This window comes from Sturnus vulgaris, chromosome 21 (assembly GCF_052056855.1).
Source record: "Sturnus vulgaris isolate bStuVul1 chromosome 21, bStuVul1.hap1, whole genome shotgun sequence".
In the NCBI taxonomy this organism is placed as follows: domain Eukaryota; kingdom Metazoa; phylum Chordata; class Aves; order Passeriformes; family Sturnidae; genus Sturnus; species Sturnus vulgaris.
The window spans coordinates 10,239,175-10,257,564 of record NC_142263.1 but is presented as its reverse complement, the minus strand read 5'-3'; the positions used below and the strand labels follow the sequence as shown (position 1 = coordinate 10,257,564).

Sequence of the window (18,390 nt, the reverse complement as noted above, 5' to 3'; positions counted from 1 at the left end):
TCACCCTGCCCTCTGGCAGTGGGGAGCCATTCCCCCTGTCCTGGCACTCCAGGCCCTTGTCCAAAGCCCCTCACCATCCTTCCTGTGGAATCCTTCAGGTAATGGGAGGCCACAAATGGGTCATCCCAAAACTTTCCCTCCTCCAGGCTGATCATGCAGTCCTTCAGTACTACTGGGTTATTTAAAATACAGTTTATTCTCCTGTCCTGTATCCCCTATTGCTGAGCAAAACAGCAATTTTGAGGAATATTCTTTCAGGCCCCTGGGAGATCTCAGTGGGAAGTTGTTTTCCTGGCTGAGATTTCCAACTACAGAGATCTGTGAGGAAGCATCCAAGTCTTTGGCTGGGTGTGTAAATAATTGGGATGGTTTAAACTGCTGAGCAGCTGGCAGTGTGGTGGGGCAGGCTGGGCTCCTGCCCTGCATGGGCAGTGACTCTGGGAATGTTCAGTTCCTGCCTCAGCCACAGCCTTGGCCTGAAGTGGGGCTGGCTTTGAGCTGCTCTTTTGGAGCTGCTTTTCTCCCCCATTTCCTTTTTGCCTGTGCAAATGCCACTCTCAGGCTCTTCCTGGACTTTCCTGTCTGTGTGTGCAGACACTGATGTGTTGTTGTTAGAGGCCACCTCCTTCCTGCCACACAATCACTGAGGCTGGAAGAGCCTCCGGGGTCCTGAGTCCAACCATTCCTCCAGCACTGCCCAAGCCACCACTGACCCTGTCCCCACATCCACTCGTATTTTGAACCCCTCCAGGGATGAGGACTCCACCACCTCCCTGGCAGCTGTGCCAGGGCCTGACCATCGATTCAGTGAAGAAATTTCTCCAGTGTCCACCCTGACCTCCCCTGGCCCAGCCTGAGGCCGTTCCCTCTCCTCCTCTCCCTGTTCCCTGGAGCACAGCCCGACCCCCTCGGCTGTCCCCTCCTGTCAGGGAGTTGTGCAGAGCCACAAGGGCCCCCCTGAGCCTCCTTTTCTCCAGGCTGAGCCCCTTTCCAGCTCCCTCAGCCTCTCCTGGGGCTCCAGACCCTTCCCTAGACAAGCTCCAGCCTCTTCTTTGGAGCTCCCTTGTAGTTTATTCTTTAATATTTTCCTTCTCCTGCCTTCCCTGCACTGCTGAGGTCTGACTGTGCCCTGAGGTGACAGCTTTGCCATGGTGCCTCTCTGAGACCACGAGGGCCTCCCTCATCCTGGCCAAGGAGCCAAGCCTGAGACCCCAGGTCATGGAGCATGAGGATGTGGCTGTGGAGCTGTGTCTGGGACATTCTGGGGAGTGAAAGGAGAGGAGGCTGGGGATAATCCCAGATTTTGCCTTCAGCTCTTCCCCTCTGAAGCCTCTTCTTTCCCACACCTGAGCAGACACAAGCATGTGTTGAACAGCCCTGAGGATGTGGCACTTGGGGACATGGTCCCTGGTGGCCTTGGCAGTGCTGGGGAAGGGCTGAGCTCGACCTTGGAAGGCTTTTCCCCCCCTGACCCCGGTCTTTGTCCCCCACCCCGTGCCCTTCAGCAGGGTCTGTCCCAGGGCAGGAGAGGAGGAGCCATCCCTGTGGTCAGGGCGAAGGAGCTGGGGATTCTCTGGAGCCAGCAGCTCTGAGGGAAGGGAGGGATGGGCTGGAGCCAAGGCCAGGGCTGGCTGAGCTCCTGTCATGGGGCAGAGCAGCAGCTGGGGCAGGACAAGGCCGTGTCCCCTGGGATGTGCCTGGCAGGTCCCTGCTGCTGCAGCAGCTGCTGCTCCAAGCCAGGCACAGAAAGGTCCTGATCCTGCCTGTCCTGGAGCCTTCACAGCAGCATTCCTGTCAGGCTGTGAAAGCACAGGGACTGGAGCTCACTGCAGCTTTTCTGCTGCTGGAAGGGGTTTTTGTTTTTGTCCCCCCTCCTGCCCAGGCTGGAGCCTGGCAGTGCTGTCCTTGTGGCACAGAGCGGGGGGCAGCACCCCCAGGCTCCTGCTGGTGCCTCTCCTGCCTCTTTGGAGTTAACCATCCACCTTTTCCTGGGAAAAGAACCATCTCAGCCTGTTTAACAGCAAGCTTAAAGTCGGTTTTGCTGCTGATTTGATAGGATCTGTTTTCGTGCTGTTCTATTTTAAGTCCCTTTGCATTGGGCTTCTTTTTCCCTGGATATAAATTTTACATGATTCCTTGAAACTGCACTGGAAATACGGAAAAGAAAGAAATAATCACTGGAATGTTGTTGGTGCTGATTTCCAAGGGTAAGTGTGTTAAAACTGAGTCCATGTAAAATGGATAAGGAACAGTCATGGTTTGGATTTACTTAAGAACAAGATTTTCAGTTCTCAAAACAAAGCTGTTGCTGTACTTTGTTTTATTTCTAGAGATTTTTCAATAATCTGATTAATTTCTGCTGAAGTGTGAAGCAAAAGCAGATTACAAGCAAGTACAGGAAGAGTGAGTGTGGAGGGGAGGGAACTTGGGTGTTTTTTCCCTCCTTGGTTTCCATTCCTGATCCCTCATTCCTGTTCTTCACACATCAGCAGGGCTGTGCAGAGGCTCCAGGGGCTTTTCTGGTGTAAAATTCCAGCTTGAGAACTTGTACTGATGAGTTCATCTCACTGCAGGACTTTCTTGTTCTTTCCAGGCAGGATTTCAGAGCTGTGGGGGACACCAGGGCAGTGGTGTTGGGTGATAAAAACCCTGATGCAGACCAAAAGCCCAACTTTGCTGTTTTCCTAATTATTATTCAGGACAGTTTTCATCTTATCTTCAAGGCCTTGGAAGAACAAGGAATTTCATATGGAGATCAGGCTTGGCTCCTCACCATAATTATACTTCAGAGAGACAATTTTGGTTCTCACACATTTATATTAAAGCTGAAAGAATTAAAAACTGCTGTAAAGGGACTGCCTTGGGCTCCAGGTTCAAGACAAGGTGCAGGACCAGTTGTCATCATGGACAAATGGTGGACATCACCTTGTAATTCTAATTTTCCTGATTTTCTAATTATTTTTTTTTTCCTGATTCCCTCAGAAGGAGCAGGAATGGCTTTTGAATAGAAAAGTAGTGCCAGGTTTGTGTTTTGGATTGGAGTTTATGTTTGATTTTTTAATAAGTCGGGGGTTATTTTTTAGAAACATCACAGTTTCTTTGGCATTAGCACTCAGATCACAGAATCATGGCATGGGTTGGGTTGGAAAGACTTTAAAGAACATCCCTTTCCACCTCCCAGCCATGGGCAGAGGTGCCACCCACTCCATCTGCTTTGAGGGAAGTTTTTAAATCTGAGCTGAGAAAAATTGAGCACTTAAAGAGGTATTTTTGTGCTTAGACATATCCAAAACCACAAATCTTGGGTAATTTCTGAGCCCTACTTTGAATACCTATATTTGACATTTTTGTTATACCCATGCAACAAATTATTTTCTGATGGTTTTATGCATTAATAAACTTGGTTTATCCAAATCCAAAGAAAATCTCACTTTTGGAAGTGTAGTGTGACTGAAAACTCAAGGCCGATTCTCAAAATTAGAAATGTCTCAATTCCAGTTAAGCTCAGAGTTTACAGTAACTTTTGGTTCCCTGCAGGCAGGAAAACACAGGGCCCAGTGATCCATCTCCAGGTTGTGAACCTTCAGAAACTCCAGAATCGTGGCAAATCCGCATCCCCAAGGACTTGAGTATCAGTACTTTGGTTTTGCTTTTCCCCACATCCAGACAGGATCTGAGCTGAAATGTTGGGCAAGCTCCAACAAGAGGGTGACAGTGATGAGGGTGGCTTTGTCCCCATGCTGGGGACAGCTGGAAGGTCGTGGGTGAAGCCCAGGGCTCTGGAGCTGAGCCTGTGTTGAGCACTGACTTCTCCAGCACTGAAACCCCTGCTCTGAGCTTTGCTGGGGTTTCACAGCACACTTAATGTGTTAATTAGCCTATGCTAACGAGCACCTTTTTAGCGCTGGAGACAAAGGCTGCACTTGCTCTCTGGGTATTAATAGCAGCTGCTGGAACAATGCACGGTGTTTTTGTGGGTTCCTACGCAGCAGAGCCTGCTCAGGGTGTGCTTTAATGATCATTTGCCTGAGAAAAGGAAGCTGAAAACTTCTGTGCCCTGTGCTGAGCTCGGCTGGGAAGGGAAGAGTCACTGCTGTGCTGTGCAGGGTGCTCAGCTGAGCCCTCCCCAGCCCTGCAGGGACTGTCCCAGGGGGTGGCAGCTCCGGTGATAGGTGGACCCATGGCAAAGAGGGGCCCGTGGGGAGGGAGGCTCCTGGTGGCCAGAAGAATGAGTTCATCTGCATCCTTCCAAGGACACTGAGCCTTCCCTGATAGTGTGATGGGTCCTACAGAGTCCTGAGGAAGCCACAGAGCTGCTCCCAGAGCTGGGACACCTCTGGAGCCAGGCTGGGAGACCTGGGGGTGCTCACCTGGAGAGGAGAAGGATCCAGGGAGAGCTCAGAGCCCCTGCCAGGGACTAAAGGGGCTCCAGGAGAGCTGGAGAGGGACTGGGGACAAGGGATGGAGGGCCAGGACACAGGGAATGGCTTCCACTGCCAGAGGGCAGGGATGGGTGGGATATTGGGCAGGAATTGTTCCTGTGAGGGTGGGCAGGCCCTGGCACAGGGTGCCCAGAGCAGCTGTGGCTGCCCCTGGATCCCTGGCAGTGCCCAAGGCCAGGTTGGACACTGGGGCTTGGAGCAGCCTGGGACAGTGGAAGGTGTCCCTGCCATGGCAGGGGTGGAATGAGATGCACTTTAACATCCCCCCAACCTTAATCATTCCAGGATTCTGTGATCTGCAGAGCTCCTGGGAGCTCAGCAGAGCTGAGTTTTGGAGAGGCAGGAGTGACCTCCAGTCCTTTAGAGGGACTCTGTCTCTGGGCTGAGCTGTCAGGATTTGGAAAGCTGTGGAATCTGGGCGATGTTGGGATCTGAGATTTCCTCAGGCTGTGTTTTGGATCTTTACTCCCTGGTGAGGTTTCTGCATAAAGCAGCTTCTTACTGGCTGTGGGGAAGAGATTTGGCTGCAGGGGCTTTTTTTTCCCGATCCACATTCCTGTGACAAGTCCTTTCCAAGTGTGGAAATTGCTTTGATATCTTTATCCAGCGCTGGCTCGCACAGGAGCTGTTGCATAACCCGGGCATGGGGACGGGCTGAGCTTGGGGGCTGGGAAGGGGCAGCTCCGAGCTCGGGCTGCATTCACCACCCTCCTTTGGACTGGTTTGTGCCACCATCAGAACGGCTCCTGCCAGCTCAGAAGCTCTGAGAATGTGTCATGAAGGGAATTTGCAAGTGGAGCCTTTCCTTGAAGAGAGGAAGAAAATCCTGATCAAAGGAGCTGCCTTTGAAGTAGTTCCTGCTCCTCATCCAGTGCTGGCGAAGGGGTGTGAAGTTGTGTGAAATAAAGGGCAGGTTCTGTTTAGAGTTTGCACCATCATTTCCTCCCCCAAGAGTGCTTTTTCCATCCAGCTGTGCTGTGTTTCTTTTGAGAATGTTGAGATTCATTAGCTTCAAAAATAGAGATTTCTGTAGAGGAGTCTGTGGATGAAATGGCCATAAAATAATTTTATCTGTACCTAAGAAATGCATGTAAGTGTTCGGGATACCTGAGCCTAAGCCAGCATCTGAAACAAAAATCTGGATGTATTTCTGTTTACTTCCAAACAGGGGGATGTTGTTACTCTGTCTGAACAAAACAATGAGTTCAAGTGACAGGATGCAGGGTGAGGACCTTGGAGCTGGTTCCCTGCCCTGGCCAGAGAAGGGAGATGCTTCTCTGGCCCCTCTTGGGGCTGTTCCCCTGCCCCAGCCAAGCCCGTGTCCCTCTAGCATCCTGCTCTCTGCAGGTGATGTGTTCCCCCTTCCTTCTTCCTCCTGGGGTTAGACCTGAGCTGTTTCATGAAGAGTAATTACATTTTATCTAGGAAAAGATAAATGTTGAGGAGGAGGGAATTAAAAAGAAATGATAAAAAAGAAGCAGCCCCAATCCCTCATGGTTACTGGAGTGGGAAGGGAGCACTTTGTCAAAGTGAGTCCTCTGTTGAGGTGTCCTGGGCTCGGGCTGGGGCTGGGCCTGCAGCAAAGCCTGCACAGGCAGCAGGCATCCATTGGTACATGTGACAGGCCTAGGAGGATGTGAGGATGGCTTCAGGGACAATGTCCCTGCCTTGGGAACAGGCTCCAGAGTCAGCTGCACTCTGGGCTGAGCAGTGTCCCATGGGAGCTGTCCCATTGCTCTCCTGGCTGCACCAGGGAGCTTCCCCATGCCTGGTGTGTTCCAGCAGGAGCTGCTGGAGGGGGACAGGGGTGCAGCAGCCTGGGGACTCCTCTAGGGGTTCAGCTGAGCCTTTGCAGGGGAGGAGCCATGTCCCTGGCAGGGTGATCCCAATCCTAGCTCTGAGCTCTGGCCACGGGGCACTGCTGGTGTGGGACTGGGGCATGAGACACCCTGAGACAGAAGGTTTGGTCTTTTTCATGCAATCACATAATGTCGTGAGCTGGAAGCACCCACAGGGATCATCCAGCCCCTGGCCCTGCACAGACCCCCCAACAATCCCACCCTGGGCATCTCTGGCAGCTCCTGGAGCTCTGGCAGCCTCGGGGCCGTGTCCATTCCCTGGGGAGCTGAGAGCAGGATCTCAGAGCCACCCAGTGGAAGGATTCCTTATCCCCTAAGCCTGGTCAGTCTGTGTTGCCCTGGTGTCCTGTCCTGACCCTGAAGGGCTGCAGTGCTTCTGGGGCAGCCTGGAAGGATTTTAGGAGGATTTACACAAAGGGAAATGGCTGGGGTTCCCCTGGCTCCTTCTGCCCTCCTTTGCCCTCAGAAGTTTCAGGAGCAGGAGGCTGAGCTGGACCCACCCCACTGATTTGCATTTTTGGGACCCCTGGGTCTGCCCCTTCCTGCCAGGCTGGTCTGTGCACAGACATGAGCCCACACCCTTCACTGCCACCCATCTGAAGGGTTGTTCTGACACGATCTCCTCTTCCTCTGTGTTCTCCTCATGGCTGGAGTGCAGTACCAGCTGCTTTTCCTGGAAACACGGAGTGTGGAGCATCCCGGGCTGCTTTTATATCCTGATGCTTTAGATCGCTAAATTCTCACTGCTTAAGCTCTTTATTTCTTGTTTTGCTGTGTTTATGAGAGGATCTCCTGGGGCCCTATTGTACAACAAATACAAATAATCCATGAATAAAGCAGGCTGGCTTTTTGTACTGCTGGCAGTCTGCAAGGATTGCTCCCAGATAACGTTTTGGGATATTACTCATTTTGATCTGTGCATTCTACCAGTGTTTCTCTGCTCAACAACACTGCAGAGATGTTGCCCTCTGGAAAGAGGCTTCTCCAGATTAATTTCTGATTTTTCTACCTATTTGCTGTCTGCCTTTGGCAGAGTTTCCGTTTCCTTCCCTGCTTTCCCTGCCCAGCCATGTTTGGGCTAGTTCAGGTGTTGGAGTGATGCACACACAGAGGCTGCAGTTATTCCTTGTCACTGTTGCCCCAGGGGGAGAAGCCCTTTAAATTCACTCATAGCACATTTAGTTTTATGAAGTCTTTGACCTTAAACTTCTAAATGAGCTGGGATGTGAGCTGGAGAGTAGTAAAATAAGATTTAAATGGGAGAAAGCCCCACTTCCCTGCCTGGGAGGATGTGCTGCCCTTGTTGGAGCTGCTGTGAGACAGGACCAGTCATGTTAAATAGAAACTGGAATTTACTGGTGCCTTGAAGCTGCTGCACTTGTTCCCCACTGGGAGCTGCCCTTTGGGGAGCCAGTTCTCATTAATTGGTATCTGATCATTCCACAGGACTGACAGGGTGTGTGCACTGCAGATTTTCCTCCTTAGATCTTTTCCCTCTGCTTTCTTCTTCCCCTGTTATGTGCAAACACCATGTTTATTTTCCCGTATTAGCTCCTCTACTGTTCTGCTCTCTTCAGTAATTAACAGTTGATTTCCTACTTGTCTCTTGACCTTTCTTTTGCCAATCCATTCAAATCACAAGAATTTCTTGTACTTTAAATAGCTGCTTAAATGCCATGGGTAGAGGTCAACTGGTTTAGTTGTTGACATATTTGGAAGAAGATGCTCCTGGTGTTAATTTGTTTCTCCTCTAGTTATTTCTTCTTCTTCCTTTCTGGAAGGTTTCCATAGCAAATAGATGTAGAAATGACTTTTCCTCCTGTGGAACACACAGGAATGAGTGGTAGGTGAGTGTACCTTGATTTTTATAATGAGGGCAGATTTCACTGATGTGGCAGTCAGAGGCTCTGAAGGACTAAAATGTTGCTTCTCTGGGCACCCTCTGCCAGGGCCTCCCCACCCTCACAGGGAGGAATTCCATTCTCCTGCTCCTGTCCCTCCATCCCTTGTCCCCAGTCTCTCTCCATCTTTCTTGCACCTCCTTCAGGTCCTGCAAGGTCACACTGAGCTCAGCCCAAAGCTTCTCCTCTCCAGCTGAACAATCCCAGCTCTCCCAGCCTTTCCTCCCAGCAGAGCTGCTCCATCCTCTGCTCATCCTGGAGCCTCCTCTGCATCTCTCCAGCAGCTCCAGGTCCTGCCTGTGCTGGGCCAGGGCTGGGGCAGCTCTGCAGGTGGGGTCTCACCTGAGCACAGGGACAGAATCCCAATCCCTCCCCTGTGCCCACCCTGGGATCAGCATTTCCATTTCCACAGTGTGCAGGGACAGCAAAGGAGTTAATCCAAACTGCAGATTTGCTGGAAAATTTCTCTATAAATAAAAATAAATTCCAAAAATAAACAAAATAAAACATCAGTAGAAGATGAAGGGGAGGGGAAGGATGGAAACAAGCGGATGTGAGGAGTGAGGAGTGGATTTGTTCCATGGCCAAGTGCTTGTGTTGAGAGGCCTTTTGTAACTGGTGACTCCTTTGGAGAGCAGCCTTTAGAGGGCAAATAAGAATGACTCCAAGCAGAGAAGTTCTGGGAGTGCTGTGTGCCGCCTTCCCAGGATCTGGGAATCTTCTCCACAACTCCCTGACAGGAGGGGACAGCCGGGGGGGTCGGGGTCTGCTCCAGGGAGCAGGGACAGGAGGAGAGGGAACGGCCTCAGGCTGGGCCAGGGGAGGTCAGGGTGGATATTGGGGAAAATTTTTCATGGAAAGGTTGTCAAATACCGAAACAGGCTGTGCAGGGAGGTGGTGGAGGGGTTTAACAGCTCTGTGCATGTGGCAGTTGGGAACATGGCTCAGTGGTGGCCGTGGCAGTGCTGGGTCAAGGTTGGACTCGATGTCTTGAGGGCTTTTCCAACATAAATCATTGCATGGCTCTGTGAGAGTCCCCAGTGCCAGAGGATCCAGCTGGAAGCACTAAAACACCTGTACCTGATGGGGAGGCTTTGTGCCTGGGGAAGCAAATCCAAGAGACATTTCCTGCTTGTTTTGCCATTAAGTTCAACTCCTGTACAAACAAAGTGCCTGGGATATGAGGTCTGGCAGAGGGAGGATTTGTGTGGCATGAGGTGGCTCAGCCCAGGTGCTGTGGAGCAGATTTCCTGAAGGAACAGGTTTGGGTTTAGTTTGGTTCAGTCTCTGAGTTTTTGGAATAAAAGAATGATTTCATTTCTTTCTCCTGTTTGAATATGTATGCAAGGCTGGAATTTCTTCCCTGGGTCAGAATGGGATGTCAGTGGGATTTTCCTTTGTTCCTGGGTCAGAATGGGATGTCAATGGGATTTTTCCTTTATTTCAGCAACAACGCACTGTTTATAGGCTGACCCTGGTGAAAGCTTGGAATGTGGATGAAGTCAAAGCTTATGCTGACCTGATCTCCATCGGGAAACCAGACTTCATTGAGGTCAAGGTGAGCTGCATGGAGCTGTTTTAGTTTTTTCCAGCATTTTCCATTGTTTTGTCCCCATTTCCCCCCTGCCTTTAGTCTAAGCTTTTTAAGTAAGTAAAATTCTTCTAAAGTGATGCATAAGAAACTCCTTTCTTGCTTTTAGTATTAATGAATAATAATTAATTAACATTAATTAGTGTCTTATGTGTGCCTTTGGAGCAGGTTTCCCTGTGCCACAAACCCAACTTTGTACCAGCCAGCCTCAATTTCTGCCCAAGAGAATCATCATTCTCTGTCCTTCTTTTGTGAAAACAAAGATAAATAGATATTCCTTCTTTATATCAACTAACAGTTGAAACAAAATATTCCAGGTTAAGCTGGTAGTTTGGGGTAGGATTCTTGCCATCCTGCTCTCGAATTTTGCCAGAGGAGAGGTGAAAGGTTCAGTGATGTGGTTGTGTTTGGCTGGATTTGAGAGCTGCCAGCAGGAGATGTGAGATACAGCAGGGTAGGAGGGGCTTTATCGTGGGCTTAATCAATTTAGTAAATAGAGACTGTAAAAAAAGTTACAAACTTGTAAAAAAAGACACCTTCCCAAGTGCTGTGAGCATTTTCACCCAGCAGCTCCTGCAGAGCAGCTCAGCTCTGTGTTTGTGCAACTCTGCTACTCCTGGACTCTCCTTTTTCTTTTCTCTTTTCCTTCTCTCTTATAATTTTTTATTCTCTCTTATAATTTTTTTTAACTTTCTTTTTTTTTTTTCAACCTTTTTTTTACTGCTGCTATGAAGAAAAAGCCTGGATTTTGCTGTGAAGGTTTGATACCTTCTCTCAGCATGGAGAGTTTTTCTCTCTAGGTGTGCTGCTCAAGTTGGGAGCTTCATCTCAGCTCGGGTTTGGAGTTTGGTTTGGGTTTTCCACCCTCCTGGGTGTGTCCCTGGCTGTGCAGGATCCTGCCAGGGATGGAGCAGAGGCTGTGGGGCTGCTGCTGCTGAGGCTGCTCCGCCCGGGCCGTTGATGTTCATTAGTGAGATGAGGCTGTGCCGGTTGATGTTTGAGCAGGGATTCCCCCGGGAACTCTCCAGGGCAAACGTGTCTGAGGCACGGGCTGCTCTGCCCTCTGCCTCACAGTGCCACAGCCCTGCTTTCCCAGAGCTCTGCCCTGGAAAAATCCTGCCTTGCTCTGCCAAGGAAATAGCAAAGTGGACACAGGTGTACTGCTGGGGCTCTTCCAGCTGGGACAGGGATTTATCTGGGTCTCTGAACCTTTGTATGAGCTGGGACAGGGATGTTCATGGATTTCTGATCCCTGTTCTGTGAGCTCTGAACACAGCTCCTCTGTGAAACTGGGACAGGGAGGGGCTGGGTGACATGCCCAGAATCCAGTAGTGGGATGGTGGCACTGGAGATCCAGCCTCACACTGTGGTGGTCACATAGCATTTGAGACTTGGCAATTTCCCCCAAAAGACTTGATTAGAAGTAATTTTCTGTGTTCCTTTGAGAATGAAGCATATTTGGGGTGAGGATAGGCCTCAGCATTCTTTTCTTCAGCCTCTCAGTGTGCCAGGGTAAAAAGCCAGGGACCAGGTGGTGCTCAAAGCCAACCCTCAAAGAGTGATGAGGAGATTCTGCAAAGCTCTGCCCGAAAATGGGGCTGAGCCTGGGGATTTTCTGGTTGAAGACTTGGGATAAATGATGTCCCTTTCAGATGAAGGGAGCTAATCCAGTGTTGCTCCAGAGAGGCTCACAGGGTGGATGGAGAGAGATTTAGATTCTTGCAGGGCTTAATCCTTGTTCTCATTTCCATGAGTGCCTCACAGTGCTGTAACTCTGTGGGACCCCATTCTCCCACTTAAGCCAATAGTAAAGGGAGACTCCGTCATTAAAAATGCATCAAATTGATTTATTGCCTTAATCTGTTCTAATGCCAGCATATCACTGTCACACTTGTACAGAGCTGATGGTTGTATTTAAGGTCTGGAACACGCCAGAACTCGTTTTCTTGCCACAGTGCCCTCTTTGGGTTCTGAAAGCCAGAGGTTTGTTTCATGTGCAGCATTTTTGTGTCCAGGGAAGGGAACAGAGCTGGGAAGGGTCTGGAGCCCCGGGAGAGGCTGAGGGAGCTGGGAAGGGGCTCAGCCTGGAGAAAAGGAGGCTCAGGGGGGCCCTTGTGGCTCTGCACAACTCCCTGACAGGAGGGGACAGCCGGGGGGGTCGGGCTGTGCTCCAGGGAACAGAGACAGGAGGAGAGGGAACGGCCTCAGGCTGGGCCAGGGGAGGTCAGGGTGGATATTGAGGAAAATTCCTTCACTAAAAGGGAGATCTCCCTCTCCTCCTGTCCCTGTTCCCTGGAGCACAGCCCGACCCCCCCGGCTGTCCCCTCCTGTCAGGGAGTTGTGCAGAGCCACAAGGGCCCCCCTGAGCCTCCTTTTCTCCAGGCTGATTGGTCACAGGTTGGCCCTGGTGGTCCTGGAGGACTTTTCCACCCAGGATAATTCCATGGTTGTGACTCTGGAGCAGAAGGGGTGATTCAGCAGTGGCTGCTCCTCTCTTGATCCCCACGTGGCTCATTTGGAGAGCTGGGGTGAAAGGCTGGCTCTTGTGTTCGAGTTCAGCTTTCCCAGGAGGAGTGGCTTCCACTTTCAGGGAATCCCTGCATATTTCCAGGCAGTGCAGCACTGCTGGGCCCTCAGCCACAGGTGTGGGGTGTCTGGAGAGCTGCTGGGAAGTGCTGGGGCTGTGCTGCACAACCAACCATCTCCAGCCCTCCTTGCAGACTGAAGTGACACCAAGGACTGATGGCCTTTGTTAAATCAGCTTGAAAGTGATGATTAAAAGCAGCCAAGGAGTTGAATCCTGGCTGAATCCACTGCAGCAGGAGCAGACGTGCGTGAGGCCTTGTGGCTGTAATTTGAGGAGTGCTGCTGCTCAGCTCAGGAGCCTTTTCATTGCAGAGATGCAATCAACGTGGCATTGAGGCTTTTTATACTTGTCTGGGGTCATGGCTGCCCCAGATTTTAAACAGTGTCTCTGTCACTCAGCAGCTTGGCCCACACTTTGTTCTCTCTTAATTCGCACCAGCCTCAATTAAATTTATAATTTATGGGCTTAGAGTGAAGAGAATTGTTTTGTTCAGTAATTAAATTGGGAAGTCTGGAGTGTGAATGGAGGAACAAAGCACTGTCAGCTGTAGTAGTTTCCTTCAGAACTCTGGGGATTGAAAGGATTGCTGGCTGTCTGCATCCTGGGGCAGGAGCCAGGTCCTGGGGGCAGGAATGTGCTGCCCTTGCTTCCCACAGCATCAGCAACCATCCTGGCACAGGGCTCTGGGCAGTCCAGTTGTGCTCACACAGCTCCATTACAGCTGAAAATGAGCCCTGGCCCAGCAAAGGCAGGACCTGGAGCTGCTGGAGAGATGCAGAGAAGGCTCCAGGATGAGCAGAGGATGGAGCAGCTCTGCTGGGAGGAAAGGCTGGGAGAACTGGGATTGTTCAGCTGGAGAGGAGAAGCTTTGGGCTGAGCTCAGTGTGACCTTGCAGGACCTGAAGGAGCTGCAGGAAAGATGGAGAGAGACTGGGGACAAGGGATGGAGGGACAGGACACAGGGAATGGCTCCCACTGCCAGAGGGCAGGGATGGGTGGGATATTGGGCAGGAATTGTTCCTGTGAGGGTGGGCAGGCCCTCGCACAGGGTGCCCAGAGCAACTGTGGCTGCCCCTGGATCCCTGGCAGTGCCCAAGGCCAGGCTGGACATTGGGGCTTGGAGCAGCCTGGGACAGTGGAAGGTGTCCCTGCCATGGCAGGGGTGGGACTGGATGGGCTTTGAGGTCCCTCCCAACCCATTCCATGATTCTGTGAAATCCAGAGCATGCCCAGTACAGTTGCTCTGGATTCATCCTGGCAGCACCACGAAGAGCTGGAATGCTTTTCAAAGGCTTCTGCATTTCAAGGTACTTGGCCAGAGCTCTGTGGATTAGGCTGCTCAAAGCAGCCTTATTAAGCAGGTAATTAAGAGGCAGCATCGTTGCTGTTCCTGCTGCAGGGAGGTTGGGGAGAGAGCTCTGGGTGAACAATGGATCCTTTCCTTTTTAATTCTCGATGTCTTAATAACTGTCTTCATGTATTACTGCAAAGCAGAACGTGACCGCCCTCATCAACTCCACATGGGTTTTAAGTGCTATCAGCTGTTAATTAACTCCAGTTTGAAGAAGTTGGGGAAGTTGAAAGCTGCTTTCCTTCGGTGTGCTGGAAGCTGATTCCCATTGATTTGTGCTGGGAATTAATCAGCCAGCCAAGCACTCACTTATTCCATTTGCCTCTGTGCTTCCTTTGCTTGTAAACGATATCTTTGTAGTTTACTGAGAGCATGAATCATGTTGGAGCTTCTGAAGAATTTCCCCCCTCTGTACTCATACATTTTTCATGCTGCTCAAATCATAATCTGGATAATGAGTGTGGGGAGAATATTGCTGTGTGTCTCCAGCTGAACTTTGGGGATCCAAACCCCTGATTTGCGTGGCTGCCTGCTCTGATATAACACTGACTAATAGACAATGAAGATGTTTAAACTCTGGGTTCAGCCTTATAGAGCTGGGCTAAAAAAGCCTGAATGTACATTCCTGGTGAGCATTCCCTAGCTTGTGCCCTGTCAGTCTTCCTCCATGCTGCCTCTGAGTTATGGTGCCTGGGCAGATTAATGGGGGGACTACCTCATAAATTTATGGTTGAGAACTAATTGCTTCCAAAACTTGTACAGTTCCCAATTAGCAGCAGGGCTGTTGTCCTGCTGCCCTGTGTGTGCTCTGGTTGAAAGTGTTGGCAGAGATGTGTCTGCACATTCCATGTCCAGGGAAATGCAGGTAAATCAGGGATTGGGAGCAGGTGCCATGGCCATGCCACACATGAACCTGGATGCAAATTCCATTTAAAGGTACTCCAAGTGTCCTTCCCAGGGGGAAAACCACGAGTGGGCCGGACACAACCATCCATGAAACTGTGTTGTAAAGGTTGGTGTTTGATGGGATTTTGTGACTGGAATAAAAGAGCTCAGCCCAAGAGCAGAGAGGCTGGAACGAGGCAGAGAGGGGCAGAGGGGCTGGGTGGTGTCTGGAAAAGCTCTTTGTTGTGTTTCCCCTTTGGGTACCAGGACTGTGACCAGCCCTGGGATCTGGTGTGTGATCTCCTCTCAGCAATGGCAGATTAATTGCTGGGAAATTAGCAGTGAATTATTTGATTGAGAGGAATTGATGTGGATCATGATCCTGTCTGTGAAATATTTTCAAGCAGACATTAAAGGACACCCTAAAGTCGAGCTCCAAGTGGGTGACACTGAGTGCTCACCACCTGCAGACCTGCCTGTGGTTTGGGGCAAATTACAGGATAAAGAACATTGGTGTCTTACAGCATTGTGTTCTGTGAAAGGGTTTTGTGTCATGCACTGGTTAAACCAGAATTCAGTGAATTTTATTGGGAAGGAAGGAAGGAAAGAAGAAAAAAAAGTGAGAGGAAACAAAAAGAAAAATAAGTGAAAGGAAAGAAGAAAAAAGAAAAAGAAGGGAAGAAAAAATGAAAGAAGAGAAAAAATGAAATGCTAATTTGAGCTCATGGCTGAGACTAAATCAGTAATTTAGGAGGTTCAGGTGATCACATCTCCAAATTAGGAGCAGCTGGTCCCAGAATGGTGAGGCTGGATAAGGAAGGCCTGGACATGGCACTCAGTGCTCTGGGCTGGGTGACATGGTGGGGACTGGTCACAGGCTGGACTCGATGATCCTGGAGGGCTTTTCCAGCCTCAGGGATTCTGGGATTTGGAGGCTGAAGGTGGTGGATGTCGTATGGGAGAACTGGAGGTGTTCCACTCCCTGAGCAGTCCCCCAGAGCAGCAGTACTCGTTTCCTGGCTCTGTGTGGGGACAGAGGGACACGGGTCCATCCCTTCTGGGCTGTGTGGGGGGTTGGGAGAGGAGCTGCAGCAGGAACCCTGGGTCTCTGCACACCAGGGAGGTCCTTGAACCATGAGGGTGCCTCCAGAACACGACCCAAAAGCTGCTTCCCAAAGCTGTGGTGCTCCCAGCAGGGAGGGACTGAGCTCTGTGTCAGTCCCTGCTGTGCCCAGGGCTGCTCCCAGTGCCTGTCACCTCCGTGTGCACGGGGTGGGTACAGCCCACCCAGGGACCTGCTGGATTTGGTACAGATACTGGAGCACAGGGCAGAAATCACAGCCTGGGCTTGGAAGGAAGAGACCCAGAGCTCATTCCCTCTGTGGCACGTGGACAGCATCTCTGGGAGTGTCCCACTGACATGGCATTGGTGGTCCATGAGACTCTTCCAGACTTGTCATGTTTCCCACCCACTGACCTTCTCCAAGATCCTTTGGTCACTCGGGACATCCTCCCTGTGAAAGAAGAGTTCCAGGCTCATGGCCAGCCTGTGTGTCACTGCTGGGGACTCCTGGCATGGTGCTTTGGTGTGGAAGATAGGTTGAAAGGATAGTACAGAAGGCAATTACTGAGGAGTGGAAATATCTGTGCCCACCCAAAGAGTTTGGCTGTTATAAAAGAATGGGCGAGCTGGCCACCAGTTACAGTTGTAATTCGAGTTAGAGCTGGAGATGAGAGTGTGCTGCAGTTTGGGATGGAGTGTGCTGTGAAGTGGAAGGGACATGTGGTGGTGCAAGGGACAGATGAGGTAATAAGATGCTGTGTGAGGGACAGACAGGGTTAGGTGGCTGGGTAAGGGACAGGTTGGGGTTAGCCAGTCATGCAGAGAGGAGAGAAGGAGTCAGAGCTGTGTGGAGCTGCCTGTGAGGGAAGGAGTCAGAGTTGTTGGAAAGAAGGCACGAAAACTTTTCTGATAAAGGGCTGGTGGTGATGCCAGTCCAGTCCATTTTGACATAATTACTGCAGCACTTTGGGGATGTGTCACTGCGGGAGGGACCCATTTTTGTGCCATCTCCAAATCTTTGGCCTTGCCATGGGATCTGGAGTGCGGGGGGCAGAGCTGGCAGCTGCAGGGGTTGCTGTGGCTGGCACTGCCAGGGCTGGGGAGGGCTGAGCTGACTGTCCTGTTTCCCTGTGTCCCCAGGGTGTGACATACTGCGGGGAGAGCTCTGCCAGCAGCCTGACCATGGCCAATGTGCCGTGGCACGGGGAGGTGGTGAGCTTCGTGCAGGAGCTGGCACGGCTGCTCCCAGAATACGGCATCGCCTGCGAGCACGAGCACTCCAACTGCCTGCTGATGGCCCACAGCAAGGTGAGCCTGCTGGGTACACTCTGGGGAGGGACATGGCCCCAGGTGCCACGTGCACACCTGTGTTAAACCCCTCCAGGGGTGGGAACTCCATCCCTGCCCATTCCAAAGCTTCCCAGGCCCCTCCAGTCACTGGCCAGGAGAATCCATGGTGTGCCCCAGGATTCCAGCCTTTCATGCCCCTGGATGCCACTTGGACCCAAGGGATGCTCTGTTATTTTCCTGTTGGTCCAGAGGCAGAATCACCACATTTGAATCGGAGAACCACAGAATCATTTGGGTTGGAAAAGCCCAACCACTCCCCCAGCACTGCCAAGGCCACCACTGCCCTGTGTCCCCAGGTGCCACATACACAGGGCTGTTAAACCCCTCCAGGGATGGGGCCTCCACCACAAGGGCCCCCCTGAGCCTCCTTTTCTCCAGGCTGAGCCCCTTCCCAGCTCCCTCAGCCTCTCCTGGGGCTCCAGACCCTTCCCAGCTCCATTCCCTTCCCTGGACACGCTCCAGCCCCTCAATATCTTTCTTGTTATGACAGCTTCTCTGGGCAGCCTCTGCCAGGGTCTCACCACCCTCATGGTAAAAAATATTATCTTATATCCAGTGTAAATCGACCCTGCTGCTGTTTAAATCCATCAGCCCTTGCAACAGGCCCTGCTGGAAAGGTTTGTGACCATCTCCCTTTCAAGTACTGGAAAGGAAATGAAACAAAATATGAGGGAAATGCAAAAAAAAAAAATTTAAAGGATGCAGGAAATGAAAAATTATGAGTACATATTTGTTTTCTGAGCTGTAGAAAAGACTAATAGAAGGACAGCAGAAAAAGATAGTAATGTGCCAGCTGGGCACCTGATAAAATTGGAGATTCCTGGAATGATTTGGGTGGGAAGGACCTTAAAGCCCATCCCATTCCATGGCAGGGACACCTCCCATTGTCCCAGGCTGCTCCAACCTCAATGTCCAGCCTGGCCTTGGGCACTGCCAGGGATCCAGGGACAGCCACAGCTGCTCTGGGCACCCTGTGCCAGGGCCTGCCCACCCTCACAGGGAGGAATTTCTCCTGAATATCCAATCTAAACCTACTTTGGAATCTGCAAAGGGAGCAGCTGGGAAGGAGCAGAGAAAACCAGGACACCTGGCACTGGTTGTGTTTGATCTCACCTTAAATTGGCTTTATTTACAGTCTTACTCCTGGCTGTTGCCACTGGCAACTGTTCCTGAGAAAGCCAAACCTCCTTTTGCATTGTAAGGTCCAGGAAAGCAAACAAACAGATTGCAGAAACCTTCTTGAGGCAGAATTTAAGTAACACTATTAGCAATGAGAATAAATTGGTACCTGCCCAGGAGGAATTCAACATCTGCTTTTCCTTCCACAGCCATTAGCAGAGTGTGTCTGTGGGAAACAATCT

General features: G+C 51.0%; 1 protein-coding gene across 4 annotated transcripts in view; it reads left to right on the top strand.

Moving 5' to 3' along the window:
- The window catches only part of LOC106856259 (S-adenosyl-L-methionine-dependent tRNA 4-demethylwyosine synthase TYW1), a 95,126-nt gene that overhangs the window by 63,607 nt on the left and 13,129 nt on the right, over positions 1–18,390 (top strand). For all 4 annotated transcript variants that reach the window (XM_088176996.1, XM_088176999.1, XM_088176997.1 and 1 more), the window contains exons 14-15: positions 9,650–9,760; positions 16,820–16,987. In XM_088176996.1, coding sequence (XP_088033122.1) covers positions 9,650–9,760; positions 16,820–16,987 — 279 coding nt within the window. The remainder of the gene's footprint in view (positions 1–9,649; positions 9,761–16,819; positions 16,988–18,390) is intronic.